General features: G+C 47.6%; 1 protein-coding gene across 1 annotated transcript in view; it reads right to left on the bottom strand.

Annotated features, from left to right (window-relative positions):
* The window catches only part of LOC134101625 (voltage-dependent R-type calcium channel subunit alpha-1E), an 88064-nt gene extending 64704 nt beyond the window's left edge, over positions 1 to 23360 (bottom strand). The window contains exons 1-3 of the mRNA XM_062555330.1: positions 23095 to 23360; positions 13939 to 14044; positions 11929 to 12068 (exon numbers count right to left, since the gene is read on the bottom strand). Of these exons, the coding sequence (XP_062411314.1) occupies positions 11929 to 12068; positions 13939 to 14044; positions 23095 to 23360 (512 nt within the window). The remainder of the gene's footprint in view (positions 1 to 11928; positions 12069 to 13938; positions 14045 to 23094) is intronic.
* Between the last annotated feature and the right edge of the window lie 731 nt (positions 23361 to 24091).

Raw genomic sequence — 24091 nt, 5'->3', positions numbered from 1 at the left:
GCACAGTGGCTCCTGTGGTATGCCCTGAGGATGGTCGTCTGACTGAAAGCTTGGCAAATAAACTTGCAAAGGATTTAAGTGTGCAGACAGTTTATTTTGAGATTTTCAGTCTGACACCTTTTTGATCGTTAGTGCGGTGTAACTCTTCCATAATTGCCAGCACAGGGGCTACTCAAAGCACTTTACATACACACAAAAAAGACAACATCAACAATAACTCCATCTCCAATGGTGAGCATTGAACAACACCCAACAACATTCCAACCAGTCCAGCCACAGGTAACATTAGGCTGTAGCACGGTGCTCTTAAACAGTCCAACCACGATACCCCCACATAAACCACCAAACAAACAATTGAGTATGCTGAAGACAAACAAATCATTACAGCATATGCTGCACGTCTTAGCAGGTTGTCAATTTGCCAGCCAAGTGAAGAGGGTCTCCAGGGAGACGTGTGGCCACTGAGGGGCTCCGAAGCCTCTCTACTGTTAAGAAAGCACCAGTCCCTCTGGGCCACGCGGTGTACTAATATTGGTGGCAGGCTAAAAGTGGGTCCTCAAAGGAGTGAGCACCACGGGACGAGGAGAAACAGAAACAGAATAAGAGGAGGGAAAGAGAGATGACACAGAGAGAGAGAGAGAGAGGGAGAAAGAGAGAGAGAGAAGGAGAGAGGGGGAGAAAGTGAGAGTGAAAGTGATTATTGGCCCTGTCAAGGGTGCCAAGTGCCTGAGAAAACAATTGCAGGTCTCGGACAGGTAGTCCTATAGGGGTTTGAAATAGCAAACAGACCAAGCTGGAACAAGCTCCTTCCTCTCTTTAGCCACTGGTTAGATGCATGTGCCTTGCAACTACTGTAATAGCCTGAAATAATTGCAGGGAAGAACACAAGGTATCGTTTCTCATTTGGATAAACTAGTAATCTAATGCTTCCAATGCAATATTATCCCTAAACTCCCTACTGTGCTCTTTAATATAGCAAAGCAAAGACTATTTAACGATCAGTGGTCCCAGATGGCTTGATTGATTTGTACTCATTTGCGCCACTACGGAGAGCTGTGAGACCACCAGCGTAGCTGCTGAACCTACTACTGTAGGTCATTCGTGAATCTCTCACACCGGTCAAGATGATTAGGACTCTAAACAACACATCTTTCCTTAACGCCTCACTCAGCAGAGCCAATAGTCTGATGCATTTCTGTGCCAAACATTTTGGCCTGTTGTCAGTTTATTCTTTTTGCCCAAAGGCAATCGAAGGAGTTGGTTCACTCCCCATTTCCCACCAGTCTCTCTGTCAGAGGCTGTCAGTGAGAGCTTGTGGAGTGGAGAGAGTGTTTAAAGTCTCTGGCAAACTCTTTGTGCTGACTGCCTCCAATCCAGCTCCATCAGTATCAGTGAGATCGCCGCTCGCCGCTCGCCGCTCGCCTCTGCCCACCAGGAAACAGAGCGTCCGTGTCTTTGATGTCGCTGCTGGGTGCAGGTGGCATGCCAGGCTGAGACACGATACGCAGACTTTAAAAGAGTCAATAAACCCACAGTAGATTACCACCGGCGGCGAGGGGAGGGGGGAATCAAATCCAAAATGTTATCTTTGACGACACCCGAGGGTTGATCAGGCACGTTTTTTTCGAATCCTTGGAGAAACATCACTGCTTTATTACAAAACAAAGATTGCCTCGTTATCACTCTGGGTAGCGGAATCACATGAAAACAATTCAACAAATAGCATCAGACTTACTGCCAGGCTTAGCAGCATTTGCTGCGAGATTCAACATCTTGACAGTTTCTGACAAGTTGGTCAAGAAAGTTTCATCGGAATTTCCCTTGTGGCTCAAACGTCAAACTTCAGTCATACAAAATCAGTCGTATCAGAAGTGGCTAAATGTGCTGTATGTCAATTAGGACTATCTAGTCTCCAAACAAGCAGGAAAGATGGACATTCAACATTGTAAAGCGCAGACTTGTATTTGGCAACATGAATACAGCATCAAAGACTTGCTGGTAGCACGCTGCAATATAAAAAATATAAAATGTACCGTCTCAAATGTGTGTGAGTATTTACTTTCCCACTACAGTATGTTCAGTATGTACTATCATATCCCTATGCTCTGTGAGGCCTCTATGACTGCCTTTAGGGGACATCACATTGCACATGGCGTGCGCTCACCGCTAGGTTGCTCTTGGTTGAGGTAACGTTCTAACGATTTTTGTTGTGGTTACCACTGGGCTCCGCGCAAAAGACCATTGACTTACAGCGCACTGCGGTCAAAGTTCGACATGTTTTAATTTCCGCGCAAGAACGACAAAGCGGCAAAATGGCGCTGGCGCTGCGCTATACTGAGCGCAGCGGCACAGCAGACCAGTTGTTTGCGCGCTCCAACCATTGAAAGTGATGGGTTTCATAGCACCTGCCGTGTGCAATGTGATGGGGCCTTTTGACGGATGGTGCGCCAGGCGCAGAGGGGGTGGTGCTCTCCATCTCCACGGCTCCATCTCTGCCTCCTGCTCAGGTGTTCTGAGGGGAGTGAGACGCGGGACTCGGTTACGCTGCTCCACGTAGCCCCTACCAGCGGTGGCGGTCCACTTCCACAGACCAACTTGGAATGCACGGCATTGACTCGCTGCACCACGGCTACTTAGCAAATATTAATGGGGTGTTGTCCTTGACAGAGAGAAAAATGCAAGTGGCAATTTGTGAGTGAGTGAGTGAGTGAGTGAGTAAGTATTTGTGTGAATGTGAATTTGTGAACATGTGTCTTAGATTGGCTGTGTGCTTTAACACATGTATTGTGGTATGTTGTGGTATACAGTAAGTGTTTTATGTGAACTAGTCAAAGAAAGATGATTGCTAACAGGCTTTGAGAGGAAAAGCAGAGCCATTTGCATCCTTGTGTCAGTGTACTGATGGAGCATGTGGTCAGTGCCCTGTGGGACAGAGGAGGTGTCGCGAGGCCAGAGAGGCAATAACTGGGGCGCAATGACACCCCCCTCCTGTCCACACACATCACAGCGACAGACACCATGATGGATAGCTGTTTATTTCTCCCTGTCGTGTCTGTCAGAGTGTGTGTGTGTGTGTGTGTGTGTGTGTGTGTGTGTGTGTGTGTGACAGAATAGCACGTTGCCTGTCTTGATGGGATGCTACATGCACCATAACCCTTCTTAAAAACAATAATTAGCAATGCAAGAGGAAAGAATATAACAAAGATGGAGGTTGAGCTGAGTAGAACAAAACACTTGTCTGATCTCCTTTGTAATGACTGCACTTATTGATAGAGCTCTCGTCAGTTGCAGATTACACTGATAGAACATAATAAGAATAGAAGCACATGCAACTGAGGATCATTTAAAGACAACCTGCGAAGCCTATAAAGCCAATAAACACTTGAGAAAGTCATCTAACCATCGTGTTGAGCCAGAAGTCATTCTGAACTCCTTGAACCTCACCGCAGTATTTTAAATACTAGCCTCCCCTTACAACATCAGCCATGAGATAATGATTACATGAGACAAAGAGAGCGAGAGGGAGAGAAAGAGAGAGATAGAGAGAGAGAGAGAAAGAGAGAGAGAGTGGGAGTGAATGAGTGAGAAAGAGAATGAGGGGGTGAAGAGAGAGAAAAAAAATTGTGAGCTAGATACAGATGAGGAATGAGGTTGGGCGGGGGACAAACATGAAGAACTGGGTGTAAAAATGGAAAGGAGGGATTCTGAAAAAGAGAGAGAGAGAGGGAGAGAGAGAGAGCTTCTGAAGAGTCAGGCTGACACGGCACGCTTGTTACGGCATGATGGCAATGTTGTAGCTACATGAACATGTCAAGGAGGAAAAGGAGGATGACAGAGAGAGGAGAGGGGAGTGAAAAAAGGAGGAGAGGAACTGTTAGCAAGGGTATGAGGGCGAGAGAGTACAAGAGAAATGCATCACATAGACAGAGATCATCATTATGGCTGATGAATCTGTGTGTCTATACTTCCAAGCATGTATGCATACTACTCTTGTCATAGGGATACAGCTCTGAAATTGAAAAAATGAGAGAAGAGAATGTGAGAAGTATTTGGAGAGAAAGAGAGAGAGAGTACTTGGAGAGACAGAAAGAGTATTTGGAGAGTGAGAAAGAGTATTTGGAAGAGAGAGAGAAAAAAAAGATTGTGAGCTAGATACAGATGAGGAATGAGGTTGGGCGGGGGACAAACATGAAGAACTGGGTGTAAAAAAGGGAAGGAGGGATTCTGAAACAGAGAGAGAGAGAGAGGGAGAGAGAGCACATTTGGGGTGAGAAATAGACAGTGTTGAAAGGAGAGCTGGGCGCCCCATGTGCAGTGGCACCAGGCTGTAATGAAGAGCCCGGCGTCTGGTCCCTGGGCCCGCGCCTGGTGACCGGAGGCTGCTGGTGCTAACGGGTGTGGTGACCTGTGCTGCCCCCGCGCACGCTCCGTCTCCACGGTGTCCAGGCAGTGTGACCGCAGCCATACGCTCTGACATGCCAATCCTGCCCGTCTCATTACACTGCGTCACACCACATTTCGCTGCCGACACTGTGACAGGCGGGATAACACGCACGCACGCACACACACACACACACACACACACACACACACACACACACACACAGGTGCCGCCTTTCTCTGTCTGTTTCGCTGGCCTGCTCTCCATCCTGGTTCTTCTTCCTCACCCGCCAGCTCTACCAATCATTTTTACTCCCTCTCGCTCTACCCTCTCTTCTCCGCACACACACTTTCTTTTGCTTCTGTTCCTCTCTCTGTCGTTCTTTTCTCCCTGCTCATTCTCTCTCCTACATTTTCTTTCTCACTCTTTCTCTCTCATTTCATCTGCCCCCCCTCTCTTTCTCTCTCTCTCTCCCTCTTTCTTGATCTTTGTCTTCTAGTCCGTTGCTATTTTTCTCCACCTCCTCCATCTCTCTCCCTCCTTCCCCTCTGTTTCACCCCCTCATCTTCCTCGGCCGTCTCCATTAGATAGTCTGTCCCTCCGGGCCAGCCGAGCGCCGACCCATTAAAAATAGGCACGCTGTAAAACCCCCTGACGGAACAATGAGCCACGGAACCATGACAGCTGTCTGTCCTGTCAGCCGAGACGCCTGGGCATCGCCACGACACCGACGCCCCTGCCCTCGTGCCCGGAGACAGCCCCCATAAATCCAGCCAAGGCTGGCCAGGCGAGGCAAGGCGAGGCAGTCGACACAGAGGCAGCAGACAGTTGCCAACCCCAACCTCCACCACACCTCACCCCGACCCCCTCAGTCTGACCCCCCCCCCCCCACACACACACACACACCCCACCCACACCCCTAACCATGAATGAAAGTCCAGATGCCTCTCATCTAACTTCACCGAAACCAGCAGGCGTCTACATCCCCAGAGACAACCAGAGCGAGAATCAATCTTTCTCTAGGTTCGTCATACTGTAGAAAAAAAAAAATCTAACTTGAGAAACACTTGTAGTCCACCGCTGTGCGGAACAAAAACAAAACAGATAAACAAACAAAAAAAGGCAAAACCAATCTGGCTCAGGCTGACAGGCTGGTGATCCATAGGGACTGCCTTGCCCACCAGCTGTCCGACACATTGTCCACGGTCATCTCGCTATCTCATTCTGGCTGTAAAATTGAAATCTCTATTGATTCTTTCTTTCTCTATAAGGTGAGAAGACAAAGGAATTGATGTCATTTAGCTGACAGCTTCAGGCACAAACACAGGTACAGTATGTTTGCATGATAGTTACAATAATCAACCATGTCGGGGTTAGCCTGGGTGTTCCCATGATGCCTTGCGCGCAATTTGATTCACGCTGCTCAGGCAGCCTGGAAACTACCGCCCTAATTTTTTCCTCAGATAGGGGACCAATCACAGAACAGGGGGGGAAGCAAGGCGATGATGAGCATCCGTGGCGCCCAATAAACAGACCTGGGCATTTTTTCGAGAAAATGCTCTGATGAAGGCCCTAGCTGCTACGCGTGGGCATTTTTAGGTCCTTGATGGACATGTCTAGTTTGTATGCAAGACATTTTAAACTTGTGGAGTGCCTTGGTCGTGGAGAATTCTTTTCTCTTTTTTCTTACACAAACTATTCATCTTGGACCAAAGAGCACCCAACAACAATCAATACATCAAAAGAACAAAGAGGACTGAGCACGCCACTGACCCAGAATATTGAGAAAATGAGCGTTTGGTTCCCAGACTACGTCTCATTGAGAAGTGGTGGCGCTAGCCAGGTCAGGGTGGCACTCAAAGGGTCACTTGGGTCAGTAAGGGCAGTTATATTTATTGAGGCCAACATCAGACTGAAATGATTGGTAAATGGGGAGATAAAAGACAGAACTTTGGAGCTAACGCTTAAGACATCGTCCTGAGTTTAAAAAGTGAACTGCTTTAAGTGGAGCCAGCACTCCTCCTGAACTGTGATGCACAGTGTCTGAGAACCAAGGTTCCGCTTTTACAATTCAAATGAAGAACAGCAGTGACTCATCACAGACTGAGCCGTACTGTACTGCACGGCGATACACTTTGCATTGTTTTGCCGACCATCCCTCTCACAGCCACTGTGGGTCTCTTGCCCTTCCACTGCACCATGGCCGTGACCATGATCATCCATAATCCACGACCGGACACAAAGCATCTGCAGAGGCATGTCCTCCTCCCAGTGTCCACTGCATTTCATCTCGCTCTCTTAGCCTCGACGTCTTTCTCCATCCTCATTCCCTTTGCGTCTCTCTTTGACGTCTGAGGATCTGTGGGCCTCAAGACCGGGCGAAAAGGAATGGCACGGCTGAGAATGTGCCCTGCGGTCTAATGACGGGGCGGGAGCTTGGTACGCAGCGCAAGGGGGCCATTACTGCCACTCAACGAGAGCGAGGTGCGCTCCCCTCCGCTACCACCGCTGCCAACACCACTGCCGTTCTCCGGGCATCAGCTCTGATAGCGACCCAGCGGCCTACCACTGCCACGGGGGGGAAGCGATGGGATTGGAGGGAGGGGGGGGGGGGGGGGGGTACCGTCCACATTGAAATCAGCGTGCATGTGAATGTGAGTCAGCCGATAACAGGCTTTAAGGCAGCGCTGGCTGGCACAATCCACTTATCCGCCCACTCGCTCCTGGGTCTACAATCATGGGCACTCACAAAAACGCCGCGCCGCCATACTGCGCTAATCTGCACTTGCTGCCGCGTCTCGCTCTCTCTCTCCGCTGCCCGAGACGCTCCCGCCAGAGACGCCAAGAGCATAGCGACGGGCGCGAGATGCCCGTCTCTCAGATCATGGACGATGCACACAGTCTCTCCCACCGTCATGTCCATGGGCTGGGGATTTGCCAAGGGGGGGTTGAGGGGGGGCCACGACAGGAGCTGAGCTGCACAGCTGGGGTTTGAGGCTGCTGCTGGTTTTGAGCTGTGCTAACACAAACAAGCATTTCTTTCGCCGCTCTTCTTGGTTGACAAGGCATATATCTCTCCAAATGTTGCATCATTTCTCAAAACTCTCAAAACAAGCGTGTCTTTATGGGCCGTACTGTATGCGCAGCTAGGATTAGGAGACAGGTGTGTGTCTGCATCCACGCATGTAACATAAGGATCAGTGATGTTTGCACAGCTGCATCAGGGCACAAAGAAACTCAGCACAGGAAACGAGACCTCAGCAGAGTGTGAGAGAAGCGAACAAAAGAGTCAACTTCACCACTACTCCACACACATACAGCACACACACACACCGGCAGCACAGGCTTGGAGCCAATGGAGAGGCCCTTGACATTTCCTCTGCCCATGTAATACACTGAGGCCAAGTAGCCTGAGAGGTGCGAAGGCAAGCTAATCTTCTCTTTCACTCTCCCTCTCTCTTTCTCTATCTCCCTCCCTCTCTCTCTCTCTTTCTCTATCTCCCTCCCTCCCTCTCTCTGTCTCTCTCTCCCTCCCTCCCCCCTCTCTCTGTCTCTCTCTCTCTCTCACACACACACACACACACACACACACACACACACACACACACACACACACACACACACACACACACAAACACACACACACAAACACACACTCACTCTCTCCTCCAGTTCCCCTCCAGTACCCATGCCAGTTCATTAAAGACTAATGGCTACTGATTGTGACTCATCCGCGATCACCACTGAAATCTCATCACCGGCTCTCGTGCCACTTCCTAATAAGGTGGCAGACCTGTCTTTTGCCTACTCTGCTTCCAATTTCTTTTACTCTCTATTTCTCTTTTCTTTCATTCATGTCTTCTTTCAAATTTCATGCAGCCAAACCATTACTAGTGAATGACTAGACAGAAGCCAAGCGAAGACAGAACTCTAGAAAGAGAGAGACAACTGTAATACAAATCTGCTGAAACAAAGAGCACTGCTAGAAATGTTTGGCGGCCCTATGAAACAAAATTGCTTTGGGCCCCTCAAATCTAGACACCCGCTTGTTATAATAGTATTAATATTCATTCAGTCTCTTTTGATTACTTCTTACCCCCATAGGGGCCCTAGGTAGTCAGACCCACCCACACTATAAAGCCTCTGGCTGAAAGGCAGAGGTCTGTTTAGAATACCTAAACCCACTGCAGCACTTAGCCACTGTCTGAGCTCTCTGACCCTGGTCTTTGTTTGGAGATGCGGGGCGATGCTAGCCCGGTGGCCCCACCGCTTGTTACCGTGCAGACGGCCCCAGTGACAGGTCCTAAACATCAACACACGCTTATCGCCATGGTGAGGGGTCAGCGCCCGGCTGAGGGTGGGGGCAGCAGTCACAGTATGTGTCCTAAAATGACTCTGCTACTGTGTGTGAGGTGCATGCCAAACTTTACGCAACAGCCAAGCGTCAAGCAATTTTGGGTTAGAGGACATCAAAAATACTTCACATTATAGTGTATTGATACTGGCAAAAGATGCAAAAGACATTAGATAGATAGATAGATAGATAGATAGATAGATAGATAGATAGATACTAATATCTTTTGCATCTTTTGCCAATATCCATAAACTCTGAACATTGAAATCCATCGCCCTTTCAATAGGATGTATTTGAAAGCCGAGCTACATTTTTCAGAGAATTATTTATGCTATTATTAAATAGCTTACCCAGCTTACCAGCATTCCTCATGGAATGTAGGCAGGCACCCATACATCTTTACAAGCTTGTAAGTAATACCCCAGTATGGTGCCCAACACCACATTCATATTCATATTCAGGAGTAGCACATGGGGCATGAGGGTAATTGAGATACACCAAGTAAAATGTCAAACACTGAATACTGTATATACCAATATAACAAGTAAATTATAAATAACCTGCTCAGAAAGCAGCTCCAGACATGAAATGGTTTGGAGAACTGTGGATATGCTATTTATTAATATGCATCACATCATAATTCCCTCCACTATTTTCAGAATGTTATAGCTTTTATAATAGCTGTAAAAGCTATAACTGATGTAGTAAACAAACCAAAAGGTACAAATGAGGTCTTACAAGACTAATCGTGACCTGGTAGTTCAATTAGCGAAGAAACATCATTACAGTAAAAGGCTAAGGTTTAATCAGCGCGGCATTTCACTTTAAAACAGCCAGCTATAAAAAGGGCTGATTAAACTTTTAATCTTGTGCCTCAAAGGTTAGTCACGACACATCGCTTGGAAGAGAAATCAGACCAAACAAAATGGAGTCGGCAGGTTAGATGAAGAGAGCAGGGGGTGGGTGTGTGCGTGCGTGTGTGTGTGTGTGTGTGTGTGTGTGTGTGTGTGTGTGTGTGTGTGTGTGTGTGTGTGTGTGTGTGTGTGTGTGTGTGTGTGTGTGTGTGTGTGTGTGTGTGCTAACCAAAAGAGACCTAGCCACTCTGGAGTCACTGGCTGTCTCCTACTCATTTCTGAAATTAAATAGGTGCTTTCATTGTGTCAGGGTCAAGGTGATTAAGGTGGTGTATGACTATGCATGACTGTCATGCAAGACCCCCCCCCCCCCTCCCCACCTCCAAACACACACTCACTCCATTGCCTATTAATGACTTTACACACCGGTCTGCCCATCACAACTCAAGTCAGCTCATCCACATACACTGGTGAGGGTGATGACTAGAGCAAGGGAAGCATAAGTAGTTATAGTCTGGAATGCAGTATGGCTGGTGAACTCGAAAGCCCTTAAGCGTGAATTGCCCTGACACACACAACACACACACACACACACACACACACACACACACACATTAACACATTAACTTGGGCTGAACCTTGACTGACTGATGAAGTCGAGTATGCCACCCCTCATAAATAATGAAGGTGCTGGTATCATGTAATATTCTCTATGAAGCAGCGCCTTTTTGTACTATTGCACTATGGGACAATGAATATTTCATATGTGTGTGAGTCAATGAGTGCGGGAACTGATAGTCCATCTCCCCAATGTGTGTGAGTGTGTGTGTGTGGTGTGTGTGTGGTGTGTGTGCGCGCAAGAGTGTCTAGTGTGTCTGTGTGTGTGTGTGTGTGTGTGTGTGTGTGTGTGTGTAAGAGTGTACGCAATTATGTGTGGCACTCATAACCATTTGGGAGCATATGTGTGTATTTGTCTTGCGATAACATCAGTTTCTGGGGGGGGCGGGGAATCTCATAATGAATTTTAAAACCTGGTGGCAGCAAACAGCTCCATCTCCATCTCTCTCAGCGGAGCGATACAAAACACATCCCGACCGAAAGCCGTGCTGCCAAAGCCATAACCTCCCCTGAATGATATCTGTGCGGGTAGCTTTTGTTGATCCCTGTTGCTGCTCCAGCGGTGGTGGCATATTAGATAATGGGATGTGGTGGTCCCTGGACACTTGTTATTTCTCCATGTCATTATGCCCTGCCGTCGCCGCGCTCCCAGCAGGCTTTTGTCTTTATGCCCCTTGCCAGACTCACATTTCACCGCTAATCTCAGGTAGCACCGCGCTCGGGCTCCGGGCCGCGCGTCGGTTTACCGTCAGCGGTTTGCGGCTCGGTCTCGGCCCTCCTCTGAGGATGGGGCGAGAGAGAGAGAGAGAGAGAGAGTGTCAACTTAGACGCCAGCGCCCGCACAGGATCTAATGGTCTGGCAGCAGCATTGATTTTCCATGGATTTACCAGAGGCGACGCAGAACATGACAAAGAGAGAGAGGGACCGGGGCGAGAGGCGAGAGGCGAGAGGCGAGAGGCGCAGGGGATCCGGGCCCAGCGGAGCTGCAGCAGCAGGGCAGGAATGAGAAAAGACACCACGCAGGGTGTGGTCACTTAGAAGACATTTGATTTTCACCACCAAAAGCATTTCAGAAAAACACGTTTTCAAACGGTTTCAGAGTAGTTCAAGATTTCATGAAGTAGCAGCTGGTGATGTGATAGCCAACAGGAGCAGGAGAGAGTGCTTACTGTATAGTCAACAGCCACGTAGATAGAGTGCTTACTGTATAGTCAACAGCCACGTAGACAATCAAACATCAACAGTGATATACAGTAGGGAGCCAGATCAGGCAGAGGGCATGATGACAGAAATTAACTATGGACAAAATGAAGAGCTCATCTCATATATTTATTTTTTTTGCTATAATTCCTATCTTTTAGTCTTCTTATTGGAAGGCTAAATGCTAAGGTGAAATTTGATTCTCATAGTCGCACAGCATTGCACATGCTGTGCAATAAGCAGGTCTGTTGTACCAGAAAAGGGGGAAATGCATCAACAGAGGCCTGACACTGAACAGAACGAAACTTTGTATTCAGTCAGTGGTAAGAGCAACACGCCACAAAAGCCAAGATGGTGATGTGAATCGCCGCCAGGGGAAGAAACTCTCGCTCCACACACACACACTTCCCCACACACACCTGATGCCTCCTGATCTGCTCACACACTGCATCTACCGAGCACCCCCCAGACGCCTTCGGATCGTTTCTAAACAGCGCAGGCGGCGGCGGAATTCACTCACCCGCTGAGGACGACTATGAAGTCCATGACGTTCCAGCCGTTCCTCAGGTAGGAGCCCTTGTGGAATACAAATCCCAGCGCTACTACTTTAATTCCCGCCTCGAAACAAAACATCCCGATGAAGTAGGGCTCCGTTTTCTCCTGAGAAAGGGAAAATGGTGACAAGAAATAAAAAAATCCATCATTACGGTGAGCACACAATTACGCACCCGGTTAACAGACTGTGAAATGAAACTGAAAAGAAAAACGACATGAAATCAAGGCAGATTTGATTTTGCCAGAGATAATATTTAGATACAAACATACAAACAACAGGATGAGAACATTAAAAAAGTCGTGGCTATTATCACATGTATAACAAGTGTGAAAAGGACAAACCTATCATATCATAGCCTCTATTTCAGCAATTCCCAATTTTCAGATATGAAAAAAAAATCTATTCTATTAGACCCCTGACACCCAGTGAGAGGCACTTTAAGGTGTTAAGAGGGAGGGTACGTGACACCAATTTCCCCTCAGCAGGTAAGCTACTTTGGCTGGGGCTCACACATACACTTAACATGGAGGCTCGACAGGTAGAAATAACACAAATAGACTGGAGCCTGGAGTGTGTTTTTGATGGGGACTGTGGTCCTGTCTGAGGTGTGGGTGGGTGGGGAGGATGGAGAGAGGGCTGGAGGTGTGGGTGAGGGGGGACGTAGGGAGGAAGGTGGCAGAGGATGAGGAGATGGTGTTGCTGCAGCCATTTCACTACACAGAGGGCAGCCATTACAGAAAAGCATCTGACAGTTTTGTCAAATACAGATTAGCAACAAGTGCTCAAAGAAAGAAAAAAAGAAAGAAAGAAAGAGAGAAAAACATGCCAAAAACCCATTTAGCAAATAATCAGTAGTTTATTTGCTAAATTAGGGTGAAATTTGTTTGTATGAACGTTAACACACAAGAGATAACATCTGCAGCCTATGTCAACAGATTCTTAGTACTTCATCTGAGGACACAGGTGTCAACTACAAAAACCAATCACAAGGCTCCATATCACCTCGAAAATGAATTTATACTTGAATCGTATGAATCTCGAATCTTATGAATGAATGCATAACAAGCAGGCTTGAAGAAAACTCAAAGTTTCAGTGCAACTCTCACTCCCAGAGCACCTACAAGGTGAAAGTGGAGCAAGCAAAAGAACAGTCTCTTAAAGGGATAGTTCGGATTTTAAGACACGAAGTTATATGGGTTCCCTGTCAGCAACGTTGTGCATCAGCACTGACTTACCCCCCGACAGCGTCCTGTGAGCCGAGATCCAGCCGGTTTTTGATCGTTTTTGATGCCGGACTATTTTCTTCAGCAAGTTTCTGGGGTCACGAAAGTAAAGTGTTTTTCTTCTCAAAACCATATGCGTTCAACAGAGTGATATATTTGCACCACAAAAACGTTGTCCAGCTGTCAGTAGCGTGCAGTGATAGGAATCGCGAAAAATAAGTAAGTGATAACGAGGTTTGAATTTTTCCTGGACAACGTTTTTGTGGTGCAAATATATCACTCTTTTGAACGCATATGGTTTTGAGAAGAAAAACACTTTACTTTCGTGACCCCAGAAACTTGCCGGACTACTTTCTTCAGCATCAAAAACCGGCTGGATCTCGGCTCACAGGACGCTGTTGCGGGGTAAGTCAGTGCTGATGCACAACGTTGCTGACGGGGAACCCATATAACTTCGTGTCTTAAAACCCGAACTATCCCTTTAAGAATCAATTGATCCTTCTGCTGTAGCTAAAAGTGCGATGCAACACCACTAATGTGGTGATGTTTATTTCTAAATATATATGGAAGTATGTGCTCCCCTCCCAGTACATTCATTTATGTGATATTTATTTCTCCACAAGATGCGTCTGAGCACATCTGTAGCCCAAAGGCACTATATCCCACGAGTAAGGGTAACAGGGTGTGTGTGTGTGTGTGTGTGTGTGTGTGTGTGTGTGTGTGTGTGTGTGTGCGTGTGTGTGTGACTCACCAGTCTCTTCGACATGGGTGTCTTGTCATCTCCAGGGAGGTGCTGCTCCAGCGCTAGCACTATGCAGTTGGCGATGATGGTGGCCAGGATCATGTACTCAAACGGAGTGGATACAGGAAGGTTAAGGAGCGCACATTTGAACAAAGGAGAACACCTACACTGATATAACAAATGTGGACCTTTGGGGGCACTGTGGTGCAACAGGCTACAGCGCTCGTATCATATAAGGGTCTGAGTGCCCACGGGGACCCAGGTTCGAGTCCAGCCTGCGGTCATGTCCCGATCCCACCCCATCTCTCTCTCCCACTTGTTTCCTGTCTACTTCTGCACTTTCGTATCACAATAAAGGCAAAAAGGCCAAAATCTTACTGACACTGTAATTACAGGACAGTCAATCTGGGACACTACAGTAATATCAAGCTCAAGTACCGTTAAATTATCAGGGCTTTATCAATTCCAAAACAAAAGAGTACCGTAACCTCCCTTCTGCTTTTAAAGTCCTCTTGGAAATGTTATTGTGCCATTGAATATGTGGAACTTAGAACATGCACCCACTTGCGACTAGCTATATACTGATTTAAGTCAAATACTCTCAAGTGTTGATTCTCGTATGGTGTTGTTTCTGTGCCGTTTCTATACACATACAGTAATGCTATTATAATGTGAAGATGATCCTCCAAACAGCTAACAGTCACCACCAGGACAAATTCATTGTACATGAAATATGGCTGTGTCAGCTGAGGATAGCTGAGGCTATCTTAATACAGTGAATAAAAAAAACACTGGATGGAAATCTGAGCCATTCATGGTTCATCAGAATCTGTTTATTTCCACTGATTTTTTTTTCTGTTTCATTCTTCCTCCCACATTTAACAGCAGAGGCTTAATCCAAACCACCTGGCAAAACAATGCTCGCTCTCCCTCGCTACCAAACAAAGGCACACACACACACACACACACACACACACACACACACACACACACACACACTCCCATATGCTTATACAGACACACATACACACACACACTCTATATTTCCCTCTCTCTCCCTCACGCACAAACAAACATATACACACACAATCACCCACACACTGTTTTTCTCTGTCACTGTTTTTCTCTCCTCTCCTCCTCCAGGTTTCTGGTAGCAGAAACACTGGCAGCAAACTCAGCTGAACACGCACACAAACAAATGCGCGCACACACACACACACACACACACACACACACACACACACACACACACACACACACACACACACACACACACACACACACACACACACACTCCGGGGAGCAAGGAAGCATCCGGAGCATGCAGGGATGGCTGTCCACCATGGCAAGGCTCTCACCTCGCCTCCTCTCCAGAGCTGCTGCGGCCGTGCAGCCGACACCGACTGAGGCTCATGGGAAACGTAGTCACGGCCCGACGGCCAAGCCTACAAAACAAGGGCGCCCGACTACAGGCTTACAAGTTGCTGCTCGCTAACCCCCTGCGGCTGAGGAGTGCATCCTCGCGCCTTTTGAAGAAAAGCAGCTCTGTTACATGGGCGGCAAGATGACAAACGGCAAAAGAAGACTAGTGAGTGGACAGAAAGAGAGAGAGAGGAAGAGAAAGGAAGAGAGAGGGAGCGAAAAAGAGAGAGAGGGAGAGGGGAAGAGAGAGAGGGAAAGACAAAGGGAGAAAGAGGGAGAGAATGAGAGAGAGAACGAGAGAGAGGGGGAAGACAGAGAGAAGAGAGAGGGGAAGAGAAAGGGAGAAAGAGGGAGAGAGAGAGAGGGAGACATGTCTGGGAACAGCCCAAGCATCTGCGGGTGACGCCAGGAGGGGTCACACTGAGACGCCCCCTCTCCTGCTGGAGCTTTCGGAGCAGCAAAGTAAACAATGTGTTCATGCACACTCATTCCCCGGCAGGATTAGGCATAGGAGGAAGAGGAGGAAGAAGAAGGAGAAGAAGAAGAAGAAGCAGGAACAGAGAGAACGCCACTGATTGCAGACTGATTGAGGCAAGTCAAAAGAGGACTACATAAAAAACACTCTTTAATACTAAAGCAAAAACATCACGGGGAGAGAACTTGTAATCTTAATCCTCAAAACAATTGAAGGACGTACTGTACAGCTTTCAGTGTAAACATTTCCCATTTCAGTGTCCAGTATCCCTAAGCTTCTTAGCTCCCAGCACTGTGTTATGTTTAAGACTGTTTAAGACACAAAAGGATGGGAATATACAATCATGTAATCACACCAGAAACTTGTGAGGAGGACCTATTATCTGTAATTAGAAGGGCCATTTCTTCCTCATAACCGACTCAACACACCCTTCTCTCCCCAGTGAGACGACCTCTGCGAACACAAGGAATGAGAGAAAGCGAGGGATGTGAGAGACAACTGGAGGAAGAAAAGAGGGAGGAACAGAGAGAGAAGACCACTGACATCGCACTCACGAAAGAGTGGTATCCACGGCAACAGGCTTTCTCTCTCTCTATCCCTCTCTCTCTCTGTCTCTCTCTCTCTCATTCTATCTCTCTCTCTCTGTCTGTCTCTTGCTTTCTCTTCCCTCTGCCAAAAGTCAGCGCCCACATTTAATGGGGCCACAGTGCTATCAGTGCTCCCCACATGTGGCTGTGTGTGCAGCTCTGAGCGTCCTCGCTGATCAATATGGAGGCCGTCCAATGCTGCTCACTCTAAATACACCCTGCTGCCCGCTCACACATCCTGCAAGGTGGCAGGCTCCAGCCAGAGAGAACACCCACTGAGGTTCACACACACACACACACGCACGCACGCACACACACACGCACGCACGCACGCATATACAAACAAACACACACACGCACACACAAAGAAAGAGAGAGAGAGAGAGATTACCAACACACTGAAACATATGCTCATCTGTGTTAATTCCTAAATGCTCCCAGCCTATTAGGTGCCCCTAACACCTGCGCACAACTCGCATACTAACATTCCCAGGCAGCACTTAAAAAGTTGCCTCTGATCACCAGCAATCACAGCCGCTAAGTTCTGTCTCTCTCCGCCTGTTGCTGCCGCTGCATTTTCATGCTTCCTCATACGTCTCATCGGCTTCAAAGAGAAACAGTGTCATTTACTCACAAAGGGCCTGGTTGTAATGAGGGCTTTTGGGATGTGTGAGTCACACACACACACACGCACACACACGCACACACACACACACACACACACACACACACACACACACACACACACACACACACACACCGATCTGTGGCTGGCTGCACTGTGTCTCAGGTTAAAAATAGCTGAGCGGAGATGGAATGTGATATTGCTCACATCTGCGCACACGCTCCTCCTCCAATGCGTGGCTCCAAACTTCATTACACCGCCATGGAAATAATGAATCGCAGAGCACAGCCCCAGACGACGTGTTGTCGAAGAACTTCAAAAAAAAAGGGTGTGAAAGAAGAAAGAGAGGGGGGGGAGAGTGAGAGAGAGAGAACGTGCGAGGTATAGATTTAGAGAGAGAAAAAAATGAGGTGGAGAGGTATACAGAGCTGAGACCAGGAGACGGAAAGAGAGAGGAGAAGGAAAAAAGCACAAGAAAAAGGGATGATGCATGAAGAGGTACGGTGAGATTTTTCACCTCACTGCACCGTCACCTCGTGAGCTCCACGCTAAACTCGAGCGCTTCTAAACATAACGGCGCGGCTCATTTGCTCTCTCATAGACACGCTGCAACTCCCCCCGGCCATCAGAAGAAGCAGCGGCTGCTCTGACGCGTGTGGCCGCGGGCGTGACTCTGCGCTCGGGTGTGGTGTGGTGCGGTGTGGTGTGGTGCGGTGTGGTGTGGTGTGGTGTGGTGCGGTGCGGTGCGGTGTGGTGCGGTGCGGTGCGGTGCGGTGTGGTGTGGTGTGGTGCGCCCGTACAGGAAGCCCTCCCTCCCTCCCCACCGTAGCGTCCCTCCCCCTGCACGGATCAATTATTCAGCGGCGCTGGTCACCGCAGGACACTTCCTGTGCGGCTCCCCCCGCGGGCCATCAGCGGGGCCGACAGCTGCGGGTCCTCGGCAGGCCTCTCTGAGTGCGGCTGACGCTTTTCATTAGAGCGCTAAGGTTACCTCCACCCACACCCATCAACACAGTATCACACCACAGCTCCACACCAAAACATCACACATCAGACTCCATAACACAATACCATACCACAGCCCACACCAAAACCCCACCAGTCAAACTCCATAACACAGTAACACACCTAAACCCAACACCAAAACCCCACATGTCAGACAGACTCCATAACCCAATACCACACCATCATCCACACCAAAACCCCACCCCACTCACGGCCTCTTTCCCTTATATTCTTCTGCTATTGACCACACCATCAGAAACACAGCCTATCCAGTTCCAATTACAGGACCGCGTGCCCAGTAGGAGGCCATTTATGCAAGCATCCTCCAGCTCCCATTCACCCTCCAGCCCTAGCGCCACTAAACTGTGCACAAAATCATTCCCAAACCTCTCTAACTCACACAGGCCCATCCCCACCTACGGCTTCATCGACCCCGAGGGCCCCCCCACCCTCCACACCCGCAGACATCCCAGCTATGCAGTCCAGAAATAAAGCCGCGCACATTGATTGAGCTGCTGTTTAATTGGGTGCTGAATGGTGAGTCTGGAGTCATTTATAGCAGGGCGAGGTAAGGCGTGTTGCTAGGCACAAAACTCGTGACCTTTAGATGATGTCGTTCGAGTAAGGAGCACCTCTACGCGTGCTATTGTAGCAAAATGTCTGGACCTGACTGCATCCAGCTACTAAATGACCACTGCAGCTACTAAATGCAGCTACCAAATGAACACTCGTTACTGTTTTACCTTTGAGGATGTGTCCAGTAAAATGCATAGCCCTGTTCACATTCAGGAAATCTGTGTATACAGTAGGTGCAGTTTATAAACATTCGCATTATACTATAAGAACATCTGCATCATTGAACAGAACTGTAACCTGAACCGAAGCCCAATGAGATCATCAAGCGAGAGGGAGATGCCTCATTCGCTCTGGCGCTCCAGACTGATCGGTCATCATTCGGGAGCAATGTTTGTTAATCAAATAGACAAAGTTAATTACATGAAACAGGATACTACACGCACAATGACACAAGCCTCCTGACTGTGGCTTGGACAGCATCTAATAACCAAATGGGCAAGCGTCTATCCAACAGAGAATGGGAGGAAGAAGAGAGGACATGAAAGGAGGGACGGAAGTGAAGAGGACAGGAAGGAAGAGGTCAGAAAGGGGGGATAAAAAAGACTGGAGTCAAGAGGCAAGGGGAGAGCAGAAGAGTAGAGGGAAATAATACCAAGTCCTTTTGAAACCACACAGTGCTTTCTTGTGTTATTGATCCCAGACTTCTCACTCATACCAAACAGCCTAGCCTATGTTTTCTACATCAGGGAGCACTACAATGACCAGACCCATACTTAACAACAACATCAATGACAAAGACACACCATAACCACACAAGTCAATAACAGAACACATCAAAACATATACTATTTACAACTGTTTTAGCAGCATGGGCTTACTATCAGAATACCAATAGATAAAACATAACATGACAACAACTACACAAAATGGCATACCAAATAATAACCAGCAGCCTACAGCACGTGACTTTAATATGAGAAGACTAGACAATGATGAGCAGAGCGAGGGGGTTGAATCATATGCACATATATTTCCTAAAGACGCTCTCGTTAGATCTCATTTACAGATCCTGTCCCTTTAAACCCTCTCTGTCTTTGGATTTGGATCATTCTATTTATCAGCGTAATTCCATTACAACTCCGTGACACCTGGTGGCAAAACTGCCTTATTAAATTCCTGCCACAGCCATTGAGCAATACTTCACAGAGAGCTCAGTTTGCCATTCCCCAGATTAATTCTGACCTGACATCATCTCTGCTGATCAGAACGCATTCACCAGCAACGGACACCTACAGTACTGGACACACAGTTATGAATGGTTGTCCATACTGAGACACTGTCACATCTTCTGTGAGAAAGAAATCTTTGGACTAGTGATGTTCAGTCTTGTGTTTTGCTACTGTAACAGAAGAAGGGCCCTTTCATCGTCAATTGTTCCACTTTGAGATTAATCTTTTTTTCCAAATAGTTGAGGAATTGTACTTGAACCTCAAAACACTACTGTACGCAATGTTGTACTCACTGTATGCAACACAAAGACATATTTCTGCCCAGTGAATTCTTTTTTAAATAAAAGAGAGAGAGAAAAAAAAGAGTGCAGTCATAAGATGATGCAACAGCAGGACTCTCCACACAGTTTCCACATCTCCAGCAACAAAAAAAGCAGGTCAGGTTCAGGGCAGGCCTGCTTTTTTGTCCCTGCTTCTCTGTGTGATAAATGACCAGGCGGTCACGGCTCCTTCCCCGTGCCACTGGCTCGCTCCCTCACTCTCCTCCCGCTGACGGGATGAGGATGACGGGGAGCTGCGCCCGCCCGCCTCCCTTCCTGGCTCCGCCGGCTCGCCCAGCCCTCGTCACCGCGCGCGCCTGCCCCCAGGGAGCAGGGAGGGGGAGGAGGGAGACCATTTGCCTTGGTGTGACGCCAAGTCATTACCGGGCCATTAGTGCCCCTTGCCTATGCTCCCCCAACCCCTTTGTTCCCATAAAACTGCGGGAGAGGGATCATGCATCTCAAAAGTGGACAAGGACCGTCCCCTATGACACCTGAAGCTCATGAGGAACAGCTACATGGTGGTTGTTGGTGTCAGTGTCAGTGCTTGAAAGAGGGGGAGAGAGAGAAACAGAGACAGACAGAGAGAGAGAGAGAGAGAGAGACAAGTGATGAGGGAAAGAAAACAGAGAGACAGAGAGACAGAGGGGAGGAGAGAGAGAGAGAGAGGGAGAAGGCCATTAGGCTCCAGCAGGAGGCTCGCATGAGATATCATCTACGTGTGTCTAATCCACTTTGCCGCGACGGTGTAGGACACGCTTCCACGGCAACGGCCGAGCCCCTGCGCCAACAGCCCCGCACATCAATCAGGCGCGCGGCTCATGCCTTCTTAATGACGCCTTCATCTCCTCGCCCGCTTCTGATCCGCCATCTTTCCCCTCAACAATTACCGCATCACTTACAACTGACAGTGTTTAATGAGCATCGCCATAGCAATGCATGGAAGGTACTACAACACATATCACAGACACTCCAAGATGGGATAACATAATAACTGGGTATTTTGTGTGTGTGTGTGTGTGTGTGTGTGTGTGTGTGTGTGTGTCTGTGTCTCTCTCTCTCTCTGCGTATGTGTGTGTCTGACTCTGTGTGTGTGTGTGTGTGTGTGTGTGTGTGTGTGTGTGTGTGTGTGTGTGTATGTGAACACTGCCTGAAAAGCACTATCTGTACTGGAAAATTCTTGTCACAATACAAAAGGTAAACAGAAAGTTTCGGGATGTGCTGGGGGCAACAGTGAACTTCCATTACAAAACATTACTCATTTCAAAGCTGCTTTTTCACAATCCTGAATAAAATGACACCCTGATTCAGTGTGCAGCGACAAACCTCTGCAATCCATTTGTCACAGTGTTTGTGGGGGTGTGTGTACACATTAATGTGCCTGTAGTGTGTGCGTGTGTGTGTGTGTATGTGAGCATGTGCATGTGTACACACATTTGTCACCAACGTTTTCACACAGCTATTTCAACACCAAATACACCAGTGTCTCAACAGACGAAATAGGATATACCACATACTACACCGCTATAAACTATGATCTTTCATATTCTTCAAACAGCTCTATCTTGAAACTATTTTCCTGAGAAAAGACCACACAACAGACCAGCAAAGACAGCATGACAGAGCAAAGCCCCCTTCTGCACTAGTGAAAAGGGGAATCATAAGCCTCTGGCCATGCAATCCACCTGCCATAACACCAGAATCTCTATCTGTGAACTTAACCACAGAGACGAGAGCACAGCGACCCCCCTTCCTGAACATTTTCCTCCATTTGTCCACACTGTGGACGGAATCACGCTGTGTTCACACTGCCACTGCAAGAATGAACAGTGAGAGCTGGCCGCTTGGACCCCCACAGCAGCCGAGAGGTGGTGAGAGATGACTGTGTTGTGACATGTGTGAGATTCCGCTCTGATCTTTAGCCACTGACTAATGGACTCCAGCGTATTCTCCGAGCTCATATAGTGGCCTAGAGGAGCATTCTGGCGTGGGGTCGATTGTGTGGTTTAAGTGTTGAATAGAGAGGAGGGCAGCAAGATTAACAATAGACTGGTAGAGCAAAGGAAGACAATGATCACATACAGTATGTCCCATTACACATTCCTTCTCATGAGTGTAACTCTCATCATCAGTCGTGTTTTTCCCAAAGATCCCAATCCATAGCTGAAGTGAAAATGTGCAAATGTGACCGTGTTGTAACGGAGTTAAAACACTGTATGTGAAAAGCACTGAGCAAATTGCAGCTTTGTTGCATGTGCTTGTGTGTGTGTGTGTGCGTGTGTGTGCGTGTGTGTGTGTGTGTGTGTGTGTGTGTGTGAGAGAGTTTGGATTGTCACATTTCTCTAACATGTAACATTAAATGTTTAAATGCATGTAAATGTAGGCAAATTCTAAATAAATGGTGTCCATCTATAGAACCAGCAGACTCAGACATCAAAGATTTTTTCCTAAATAGGGAAGGCAAAACACAACCCTACAGTGCAACTTGTGTGGCGTGTGTAGCGCTATCCATGGTGCTGAAATAGACGGTGAACATGCCTTCATCCTTCAGTGGGTTTAAAACGGAAACTATGATTATTTCAGTTATGAAACTGGGCTTTTTAGACCTAGATCTGTTAAAAAAGTTGCTGAGCTTCTAAGTGTTGTTATGGCAATACAGTTTGGAGTAGGCAAACACATGACCGTGAGGACAGCAATCTGAACTTGTCTTGTCATTTCATTATGTGATTTGCAATAGGAAGTCCAGCTGGCTGTTTTCACCCTGACAAAAGTTGTCTGTCTATGTGTGTGTGTGTGTGTGTGTGTGTGTGTGTGTGTGTGTGTGTGTGACAGAGAGAGAGAGAGAGAGAGAGAGAGAGAGAAAGAGAAAGAGAGAGAGAATAGCTGCGCATTATTTCGTTGTTTTACCGTTCACTTAAAAGGATATGGCCACTCAATGATCTTCTTGGCGTATTTACGAACAACGTTGTCCTCGCCGAAGATGAACAGCGATCTGTTTACGGTAAAGCAGTTCTGCCTGACGGGAATGGGGTTGTACAGGGCCATGGTGCGGGCTCGCTGGGCTTTGGTCTGCTTGAAGGCTGGTGAGATTCCACCTGTGGACACCGCCGCTCCATCGCGGTTCCTGTTGCGCTCCGATCCCCCGTCTCCCGGTCCCAAAAGCCCGGGGACATCGTCACCAAACCGGGCCATTCTGGGGAAAATCGAGAAAAAGGAGCACAGAAAAAAGATAGCAGGAAAGGTTAACCCACCAGAGAAAAGGGTGGGGTACACAGTCGCGAGTGTGCTGATATAGATCCTTTTCTTTGTTTTAATCCATCATAGTTAGTTCGATAAAATCAACAGATGTGAAAAGAATATGAGCATATCCAAGCATTAGGCACAAATCTGTGCTGAACAGTTCGCGCAACAGTCTAAGCTGCACCCGCTGTCTCTGGTTGAACTCCTCACTTCATTAGTTTTTAATTGGAAGCTGTATCACGATTGGAACCGAGAACCAAATCATATCTCATTGGAAAATTCGATTTGAAACTCGTCTCTGGTGGAAATCACATTAGCCTACACAAAAAGTTGAAAGAGAAACTTTCAAAAACAGACGGTTGGCATAAAAACAAAAGCAAAATTCCAAATCTGACATTAAACACCAACAATCGAAGGGAAAAAAACCCTTCCGTCCTTATCACACGAAACGTATATCTTTACGATGATTCCTGGTTTTCTTCACGATTATTTCACCAGCTTTCTTGACGTCCGTGTTTCGAGCTACTCCGAGTGCATCTCTTGCTTAGTTCTCTCTCCCTCGCGACGCGCAACTCACACAGGTAGCCTACTTTACGGCAAAACTTTTCTTGTTTTTTTTATTATTATCATTAACAGGTCTTTTTAGGTTCCAGTATTCTCACTTGAATACTCTCCTTCAGTCT

Source organism: Sardina pilchardus, chromosome 15, assembly GCF_963854185.1.
Source record: "Sardina pilchardus chromosome 15, fSarPil1.1, whole genome shotgun sequence".
Taxonomy (NCBI): Eukaryota; Metazoa; Chordata; class Actinopteri; order Clupeiformes; family Clupeidae; genus Sardina; species Sardina pilchardus.
The sequence above is the reverse complement of the archived record's forward strand: the minus strand, read 5'-3'. Positions and strand labels throughout refer to the sequence as shown.